Source organism: Atractosteus spatula, chromosome 25, assembly GCF_055471065.1.
Source record: "Atractosteus spatula isolate fAtrSpa1 chromosome 25, fAtrSpa1.hap1, whole genome shotgun sequence".
Taxonomy (NCBI): domain Eukaryota; kingdom Metazoa; phylum Chordata; class Actinopteri; order Semionotiformes; family Lepisosteidae; genus Atractosteus; species Atractosteus spatula.
The window spans coordinates 11,369,915-11,380,427 of NC_142730.1; the positions used below are offsets into that span (position 1 = coordinate 11,369,915).

The 10,513-nt window shown below is 43.7% G+C and overlaps 1 protein-coding gene across 1 annotated transcript; it reads left to right on the plus strand.

Annotated features, from left to right (window-relative positions):
- Positions 1-2,215: 2,215 nt before the first annotated feature.
- On the plus strand, positions 2,216-3,629 carry LOC148815445 (fish-egg lectin-like). Its single transcript, XM_088905623.1, has 4 exons — positions 2,216-2,264; positions 2,635-2,880; positions 3,058-3,400; positions 3,488-3,629. Exons 1-4 carry the CDS (start codon positions 2,216-2,218, stop codon positions 3,627-3,629), a joined length of 780 nt encoding a protein of 259 aa, XP_088761749.1.
- Positions 3,630-10,513: the final 6,884 nt, after the last annotated feature.

A 10,513-nucleotide genomic window follows, 5' to 3' on the forward strand; every position in this document is an offset into this window, starting at 1 on the left:
GTAGCAGCAAACTTAATTCCTGTATTTTAATAAGCCTTGCCGCTACAGTGGGATGTTTCAAGAGTGGGCAGGAGGAAGAGTGCAGTGGAAGAGGTTAGCAGCTTTGTGGAGTGGTGTGGGGAGAACCACCTGCAATTGAATGTAACAAAGACGAAGGAACTGGTGGTAGATTTCAGGAGGAAAAGCGTCAAAGATATTCCTGTCTAGATCCATGGGAGTGGCATGGAGATGGTGGACTCGTACAAGTACCTGGGAGTGCACATCGACAATAGACTGGAATGGTCTAAGAACATCGAGGCCATCTACAAGAAGGGTCAGAGCCAACTTTACTTCTTGAGGAGGCTCAGGTCCTTCAATGTGTGTAGTAAGATGCTACATATGTTCTATCAGTTGGTGGTGGCGTGCGCCATTTTCTACGCAGTGGTATGCTGGGGCTCTGGGATTAGAGCAGGGGATTCTAACAGGCTGAACAAGCTCATCAGGAGAGCAAGCTCCGTCATTGGGTCTGGCCTGGACCCCCTGGAGCTAGTGGCTGAGAGGAGAATGGTGTCCAAACTAGAGGCCATCATGGCCAACATCTCCCATCCCCTCTATGACATGCTTGTGAGATTGAAGAGCACGTTCTGCAATAGACTGATTGAACCACGGTGCGACAGGGAGCGCTACAGGATGTCATTCTTGCCTTCTCCCATAAGACTGTACAACGCATCCACTGTGTGTCTGGGAAGGGGCAACATTGACAGGGACCTGTTTCTGGACTGTACAGTAAACTGATACAGCTGTTCTTTTTCTTTTTCCCGTTTAAAACCGTTTTTGGGCAATATATGCCAGGGACCCTTGCAATACATTTATATTCATATTTATATTGTGCAATACGACTTTGTTGTGTACTGTTCTTTGTGTGTTCTGGACTGTGAGTAACTCTTCGTAGTGCACTTCTCACTGTACTGATTGTACTGTATGTATTGTATTATTATTATTGTATCATTCGTTACACTGTTGCTGTGTTGTCTGTGTTAAGCTGCTGTTGCACTGCAATTTCTTTCATGGGATCAATAAAGTATCAATCTATCTACTTCCTTTGAATGTCCACACTTTCTCCAACTGCAATTTTTTAATCATTGACATAACTTTTTACATACATGTAAACTACTTTGAAAAGCCAGGATGCCTTTCTAAATTGGTAGCAAAGTGGTCCCTGTCTTGGAATTTTATCAAAGACGAGCCAGGAGAGGTGTTCTCATTCACTCAGTAAGGCATTTATTCATATTGTGCAATAGGGAAAAACAGCATCCACCAGTCTGTGCAGCAAGTGAGAGCTGATTTTCAAAGTAAAATAGGAAAAGGTCCATTATTTTATACACCTAGCTGATGCAACACCTCAACTTGTTTACTTCATTATGGTTGGTTAGTAAAACAAAGACAGGCGAGACAGTAATTTTCCAGTCCTTATAGGTCTTAGCCTTAGGACAGAGAAGACAGCTACGTGCAGTTACGCATCGCCTTTTTGCTGGGACAGAGATAAACATATTCTTAGAACATCCCATGGCCTTGACTCGCTGGGTACAATCACAGTTTGTTCTAAGAATCCAGCTGCTTTTACAACACAGCTCTGCCCATAAACGGACATATTTAGGATAAAACACTTTTTTTCAGTAACTTTCCATTACATCCCATAGAGAAAATCCGCATGGAAGACATGCAAGCTCCACACAGCAGGAAATTCAGTTGGACATCAACCCCAGGAACTGTGAGGCTACAGTCCTAAAATCCACACCACTGTGCTATCCAAATGGAATATTTCAATCTAGGGCCCAGATATTTTCCTCTAAGTGCTCAGAAAAATTTAATCTTTAATCTGGGACTATTTGTCTCGTTATCTAATTTAGACCACCCCTGACCTGCACTACTGGAGGATGTCCCTGCTGATACTAGTACTAATCCAGCTCGTGACTATCTGAAGCACTGGGCTTCAATTTCAGTTTTTGTCGCCATGATTCCCAAACCCTGAGGATAAGGTCTATGGAAAGAATATAATTAATGATGTCTTCTGTAATTGATACTTGAGTGATTCAATCAGCAGCTCGTTATGGTTCACAATTTAACACCTGGTTAGACAGGTGTGTGTAGGACCTGAAGCCCAGCAGTCTTGAGTATATAAAGGCCACCGGGGGGGCTTATACTATACATGAGGTTTGTGTGATCATTCATCAACATGGAAGGGAGAGGCTTTGTGTTGTGTTTGCTTGTGGGTTTCTTTCTAGGTAAGGTTTGGGTTTATTGCTTTGACTAAAAGGGGCAGCACAAAGGCAGATGGGAGGATTAACTGCATGCTGCTAGTATTTAAGGATTTCAGTATAGTTATTTGATCTTGAGTAGAGATGTTGCCTGAGTGTTAAATCCATGACTTGGATGTTTGTGTGCTCTTGAATTTCTGCAGACCTTTGATTCTCTGTGCATTGAGCTCTGTTCACTTGTGGCTGTTGCTGATTCATTAATGCCCTATTGGCTTGTTACTTCTGTCCTCGTATATTGACTTAGTCCCTCAGTGTCAGATGCTCATGATCCCATGTTGCCTTAAGCCCAGGCTGCTTCCACGTGATCATTGACCCAGTGGTGTCCTCTCCTTCCCAGTGTCTGTGGCTGAAGCCCTGCAGTGTCGGGCTGTGCCTGGCAGTCTGAAGCAGATAGATGCTGGTGCTGGAAGGGTGTGTGGAGTCGACAATGCAGACAACCTGGTCAGCTATCAGGGCAACAGCTGGGTCTCTCTGGCCATGAAGGGGAAACATGTGAGTGTGGGGCCAGCAGGACTCTGGAGTGTGAGTCTCTCAAGCCTTGTGTTCAAGTGGCTTCGGGGAAGGTGGATCCAAGTGCAACCAGGTGAGGCTGCAGCTGATCTATATAGGTTAGAAATGATAGCTTTTATGTTTATCCATGGATAGTGGCTGCTTTCAGCCAGAACATCTTTCACTCCTCAAGTGTTCATGACCTCATACTGAGGAATGAGCACTGCACTACCCCCTGCTGAGAACAGCTGTTTCTTGCTCTCCTCTGCAGGCTCCCTCATCCAGATTGATGCTGGTGGAGACAAGTTTGTGGTTGGTGTCAATGCTGCCAATTCCATCTTCTGCCTGAACAGCGGGCCTGTGCTGCAGTATGCTGGCCAGGGCAACATCCCCTGGATTCCTGTCGTGGGCTCCCTCAAGTACTATTCCTGTGGGCCTTTTGGCTGCTGGGGAGTGAACAGGTTGGACCAGATCTTTGTCAAGCTGGATGTGAGTGGGGATTCCTGCAAAGGCTCCGACAGGTGGTACCCCATCCAGGGCTCCCTGTCCCTGGTGGAGGTGGGCTCAGATGGCAGTGTGTATGGGGTGAACAGGAATGGAGTGGTCTTCAAGAGGTGAGCTGGGGGAGGGGTTAATGCACATGGTTGCATGAATGACTGTCCTAATTCTAGGCTGCTCTAACCCTGTTCCTTTTCCTGCAGGGTTGGTATTGATGCCTGTAACCCCTTTGGCAGGAGGTGGTGGGCTCTAAGGGCAGCTGGTGTGGCCAGGCATGTGTCCTGTGACCGAGGAATCCTCTGGGTTGTGTGCAAAGATGGCCGAGTCCAGAGGTGCCAGGTCTGAGTGGCCTGGGTGGTTTGGTCCTGAGTGGGAAGTGACAGACATGACTAGGCTGCATGAAGGATTCCGAGTGGAATGAGGCATTAATGCCCGTCTTGTTTTTCTCTGTGCTGCAATAAAAATGCCTGGAAAACCCTGTTCTTCTGTGGTGTTATTTCTGTAACTTCAAATTAGTTAATGAACTTAAAACCAGCCCTCCTGCTTTAATGAGGAGGACTACCTGGGATGTCACATTAAGCATTCTTATCCCACATGGCCCTTTGCCTGTAATAAGCTAATAATGAAACATATCTAGTCTCTTTCCACAGTAGCTTAGTCCCACTTTTGTGCATGAATGGATTAGCTAAAATGCTACCATGTTTCTTGGGGAGCATCACTGATCAGTATTTTCCAGTGGCCCTAAACAGGGATGTAAGTTGAGGCTGTGACTGGGGTCCTCAAGGCCTTTCACTCTCTTAACCCTAAACCACTCCAGTGTAATGTTTGTTTCCATAATGTGTGAGTGCAAAGCACTTGGTCTTAACTTTCTATTACATACCTAACCATGTTGACTGGGTGCTTTCAGTTTTTTACAACTGAGTTTATCTTCATGGTTGAATCCTCACCTGCGGTTTAGCTCAAGTTCAGGTGTAATACTTCATTGCTGTAACTAGTTGAGTGGGATGTGGTTTGGTGAACTTGTACAATTTAAAATACAGTTGCCATATGAATACCTGCAACACATGTTACAAAAATAACACCTATTAGTACTTTACTGAGTTGTGTATATTTCTAATCAGGTGTACCAGTATTGTGTACAGTCCCCTCAACTGTGACTTTTCAGGTGATTATTTACATTTTTATTTCTGTACTTGTAATCAGTTTTTCCATTTATCTTTCCTAATGTAAATTTGAACTTTTAAAGTAGGCTGAGTATGTAACAATTGCTGATACAATGTCAGTGAGACATCTGTTTTTGCAAAAGATCATTACCAACTGCAACAATATGGTTACATACAGTACTTTTGACCACACGTTGTGCACAGAAGTGACTCCTGTTTCCATACAGGAAGGTGAAGGTCATACAGTAGATTTGTTGTTGCCCTTTAGGATTTTCAATACTTAAATTGGGCCCCTGAACAGTGCAGGACAATCACTTGAACCTGAGAATGTATCTGGTCACTCTTTACAGTTTGCGCTGATTCCAGAGCAAAATCTTTGTTGTAACAGACAGCAAATTTGAAATGAAGCATTACTAGTGGTACAGTTTTTATATAGTATCTCCTGATTTAAATGTTACACTTAACTATATATTCTAACATTATTTGCTTTATAATTTTTCCCACATTATCCCTCATCTCGTTATAGTCCTAGCCGTCTGTGCTCAGCTTTCTGACCACTAGGTGGCACTGCTGCTTGGCTGACTGGCCTCTGGATAGACTTCTCTGGGATCTTCAAAAAAGCTTTGATATTTTTAATGAGAAACATATGAAAAACAGACAATAGATTAAAAATCCTCAAATTTGCTGCTGACTTTTTAACAGTTTTCTTGTTAAGTCAAAATTTGTGACAACCATAATCACACAATTAATGGTTGTATAAAACTATCAGGGATATTTAACAAAGCTCTATGTTTTTAAATATATTGAGGAAAAGGGCCCCAGATCTCACGGAATGGCTCCAGATTGCTTGTGCTATAGAAGCAATTTTGTTCAGCCACAATTATTCCAAACGCCAGTGCTGATGGTTAATGTGAACATTGTCTCTGAACAACCAGAGAGTGCTAATTCAGGGTCTGGGGTGTATTCTTCCCAAACACCTTTGAGTACCACTGAAATATTTCTACCCAAAGTTTATAGAACTTGGGGCAGAGCCTTCAGAAGATCTGCACCTGTCACATAAAGGAGAAACAGATATATCTTCAATTCAATTTGAGATTTTAGTCAAATTAGTTTTAAAATAATGCAGTCGACCTACGATCTTCTATTGCAATATCTGGTGTCTAACATTATGAGAGCACCAGTGGATATTGTTCTAACCCTCGTTAGTTCCTGACATCAGGTGTCCTTCAGGTGATTAACAGACAGCTCTGTGTGTCTAGAAAAGCAGGAAACAAACTGTGATATTAGTTGTCTAGAGATGTGAGGTCATTGCACAAGATTGTAGAACAGATCAGCTGTTGTAAATCGATCATAGAAGAGCTCAGATTTTCACATTGAGAACATCTTGCTTAACAACGTGTCTGACCTGTAAATAAAAAAGCATGTTTGTGAGAGGTCAACACTGTGGGATATTCTGCCTGAACCTCAGCAGTGAGCTAGTGAAGTCTCTGTCGAGCCCATTTGAGAGCTGGTCCACAGTTCTACTGGACTGATGTCAGGAGAAAAGGTCTGGTCTCATCCCAGCAGCTCCCCAAATAAGCTCACAAATACAGAATTGACTGTGGCTTTGAACTGCATATGGAACTAATGGTGGCTTACAATGAGCTGAACAGCTGTACAAGTCACTGACCAAGTCACTAAAAGGAAATATCTTGGGTAAATAATACTACAATTTTTATTTTTTAATTAAATATTTTGCTTTCTCGTTCCATGTTAACAGACAACAATATGTGAAAATGTTACTGCAGCAGAAAAAAAAATGCAGATCAGGGGGAATTTCAAGCTTTTCAAGAATGATGAACAGCAATGGTGCTTTGTGGCAAATCTCTGTGTCCTTTGTGCGACCGCTCTTACTGAAAGAGTGCAATGTGAAAAGCTTTTGCATGTGTAAAGTATAGAAAGTGCCTGTGTATGTTGATTTTCTCTTTTGCAATACTTTAAATGGGATTATTACAGTATATGGTATTTTAGCCTATAAAATAACTTGAACTACAGTGTATATGTGCATGTATAAGACTCTTGTAAAACACATTGTGCGAAAGAATTAATTGATATTGATACTCTTCATGGTTACACAAAAAAAAGGTGGTGTCAGAGGTTATATCAGTTTGAATGGAAAGAGCCTCTCTGGAGTATGTATCAGTAAGACTGTGTTCAAGCAGCAGCCGGGTAAGACTACAGCAGACGTGTATCATTCAGCTGGTGAGCATAAAGCATGTGAGATGAGTGACACCTGCAGGAAAAGGAAACCTGTTTACAAGAGGGAATTCTTTTCCTTCCTACAAAAAGGCACCCTGGAAGACATACTATTCTGTACAGTTGTTGAACACATTCCATTCTGAAGCACAGGTGAGCTGTGTATTGGGCCGAGTGTAGTTTAGTTTCTGCCATAAACCCTCAGACGGAGGAGGTGGATAGAAATGCCCAAGTTACAACACCCAGCTCTGCTTGGGAGCCTCGTTGACTAACTCCTGAGTAACAGGGCTCTATGCAGCCGATGTTTGAAAAAAATGCTCCTTTGCTACAGTACTTGTTATGATCCCCGCTTCCCTGTTGCCTAGACCACGCTGAATTAGGCAACCTACCGGATCACTAATTCACCACCACACCACCATCTCATTATACACTGAAGCACAGTCTTCCCTGACCTCCTCGCTCGGTGTCCATGTGAGCTTTATTATTGCTTTTCGCTCGTCTCGTTTACACCTCTTCGGCTTGGAACTGCTTGTCTCTGTTGGACCTGCGGCTTCTGGATTGCGGAAAGTACACTCCTCGGTTTCGGACTCCTGGCTTTCTGCTTTGAACTACGGCTCTCGGGTCCCGGCTTTGATTTAGGATTACTGGCTTCCCCGTCTGATTTAGTTTTTTCGAATTGCGGAAAAGATCGGTTGCAGGATTATTTTCCAGCTCCCGCATTTATATTTTATAACATAAAATATTATATTATATTTTATATTTTAGTATTTAATAGTTTATAGTTTATATTTTAGTTTCGGTTTTATTAGCTGGACTCGTAACACTACTTTGAATTGGAATTGAATGAACTGAGTCTTTATTACATCTGTTGTTAAGTAGGTTTCTTTAATGGTCTTCATCCTCCCTCTGCCTAATTAACTCATACTGAGACCGGTGAGGTGTCTGCTGTAGATGAGGCTGCAGTAACATGGGGATGGGAGATGGGGGTGTCTTTATTAATTATCAATCACATGGGAGACTCCTGGGAAAAAACTATAGTTGCTGCTGGAAGAGGTGTTAGTGGGGCCAGTAGGGGGCGCTCACCCTGCGGTCTGTGTGGGTCCTAATGCCACAGAATAGTGACAGAGACGCTATACTGTAAAAAGGTGCCGTCCTTCGGATGAGACGTAAAAGTGAGATCCTGGCACTCTGTGGTCATTAAAAATCCCAGGGTGTTTCTCGAAAAGAGTTGGGGTGTTACCCCTGTGTCCTGGCCAAATTCCCCCCTGGCCTTTACCAATCATGGGCTCCTAATAATCCCCATCTCTGAACTGGCTTCATTACTCTGTTCTCCTCCCCACTGAGAGCTGGTGTGTGGGGAGGACTGGTGCATCATCCAGATTGGGCTGCACACTGGTGGTGGTAGAAGGGATCCCCATTACCTGTAAAGCACTTTGAGTGGAGTGTCCAGAAATATATGTATATTTATAAGTGTAAGCAATTATTATTATTATTATTATTATTATTATAGGCTAGGCTGAAGTAGTAGGTCTTCAGTCTGGATATGAATCCTGAAATATGGAGGCCATCCCATTTATAAAAGCCATTCCCAAAAAATGTCCCAACTATTAATTAAGGTTATTCTATTGTATGCACACCAAGTCTCTAACCACCGATTTAGGGAGTACAGCCTACTATAGGGGACGTCCCCTCTGTATAGGATTGGTAAGGGACCAGACACAATTAAATTCCAACATTTTTCTTTGTGCTCTTTTGCACATAGAAATGAAGCTGCTCTTATACCCCTCGGATTGTTGGTACTTTATATCATTAGTTCCAGTGTGAACAACCAAGGTGGAGACTTAATTGCTGGAAAATGTGTCTAGTTTTGCCTCAATGTCAGAAACTCAGGCCCCAGGGAGGCATTTTACAGAGACCACTGCTTTGTGATGGTTAGGATTTCTAACATTCCTGATTATCGAGTTGCCAATTATGAGCACCTTATCTGCATCAACAGACGTGCTGCCTAAAGCAGAGAACCTGTTGCTGAGTCAGATTGGTGACTGGTGTGCAGGGGGTCTAGTCCTTGAGCTCTTAGACCCCTGTCTGCGACCCAGGGCTCACGTGTGGTTGCTGCTGGTGCCGGCGCTGACCTGGAGACAGCTGGGCCAGGAGGGACTGCAGCCAATTCTGAAATGACTGAGTTCTCTGAATGAGCTGAATCTATCCATCCCTCAATCTGGTTAACATCTAATAGTGTGCTAATGCGCCCCTCCAAAACATGAATTCTGTCCTCCAACTCTACTATAACTAAACATTTCTGGCATTTAAAATTATCAACACAGTGAAGACGTGAGCTGGACATGGCTTCACAATCATGACAAGTCAACGTATTGCTCACAGGCCAGAAGCGACACTCATTAGGTACCACAGAAAACTCTTTTTTTCCAACTTGTCGTAGTGGAATACAATCCACCTCTGCTAACTGGCAGAAAGGGGAAATAAAGGACGCAAGGAAATCCTGCACTTCATTAACAGAAGCAACAATTCATTTCTCCTGAGATCTGCACTCTGTACATAGTCTTCTAGTGAATACAAAACACCCCAAAGTTAAGAGGCTTGAACTCCTTCCTGCTCAGACCGTCATGTTCACACAGTAATAACTCGATCTGCCCAGGAGAAACAGCACTAGAACAATCCGATCCGTGTTACCGAGCCTCAGCACGTCCCTGACTAGTCCAGTAAACAGCCATGACTCTTGAATCAACAGTGAAATAGAAGCTCAGAAGGTGAGATGTTTTCTTCGCTTCATACTTGAGGTTTGAGCAAGTCAGTAAAATTGGAACGCGCTCCTGACTGCCAAATGTTACGTCACAATCCTGCTGCCACTACGTGACACATGTGCATATTCAGTGATTATAATCATTAATATTATTCATTGATTGACAGTTATTACATAACATTGTATTCGTCCTGCTCTCCCCACAAGCAAATGGTTCTCTTATTCCCAGTGTCAGTTGGAAAGTGTGTGAAGACACAGAGCAGCGCTTCTTCTGTATGACATGACCTCAGACATGCGTCTCCCCATGATCACTTTAGACTACGGCTTCCTCCCACTTTCCACAGACCTGCTACCTTGTCTTTCACGCTACACCATAACCGTGGCTTTTCCTGATCATAAAAATCTCCAACCAAACCAATCTAAGACAATTCATGTTCATTTGCTGCACCGATTGTATGAAAGAATGATCTAGATTTGCAGCAGACAGATCTGTCTGCTATACTGTGCTTTATAATGTTCCTACTTGATTCCCTCCCACACAGACCTCGTGCTCTCAACAATCTGTAAAAGCACATCGCACTTTCAGAGCAGCTCGACTCCCAGCACACTGCAGCAGGGCCGCGGTGTGAGAAACCCCTGTGGGCCAGGAGAGCCAGAGACCTGCCGCAGGAGGTCAGCGGACTGATGGGTGGACAGACTCGCCGGTTTGGGCTGAAGCTGAATCACCTGAGCTCTCCTGCGCCCCTCTGTCTCTCAAGTGTTATTCTCTCTCCTGCACTTCACTGCTCTGTATTCTGCACTTCTGTGTGAAACAGCTTGTTTCCAGCTCCTCCTGTCTGAACACTTGCAGACTGAAGACAGGAAAGCGTTTCATACACTTCAGTGTTGGTTCAGCACCATTCATTCATTCTGGAATGAAAACCAGCTTCTGTACACGTTGTGTAATTTATTTAAACACAAATGCGTGTGTGGAGGAGAGAGAGAGGTGTGCTGTCCGGTCCAAAGTGAGCTGGGGCGCCCAGGTGTCTCTGCAGTGGCTGGGGAGGGGCGCCCCGACTCCAGAGTGCTGC

Coding starts and splice junctions, on each gene's coding strand:
- LOC148815445 (XM_088905623.1), top strand. CDS start 2,216: ATGGAAGGGAGAGGCTTTGTGTTGTGTTTGCTTGTGGGTTTCTTTCTA. Junction 2,881..3,057: donor GTGGATCCAAGTGCAACCAG/GTGAGGCTGCAG, acceptor TCTCCTCTGCAG/GCTCCCTCATCCAGATTGAT. Junction 3,401..3,487: donor AATGGAGTGGTCTTCAAGAG/GTGAGCTGGGGG, acceptor CTTTTCCTGCAG/GGTTGGTATTGATGCCTGTA.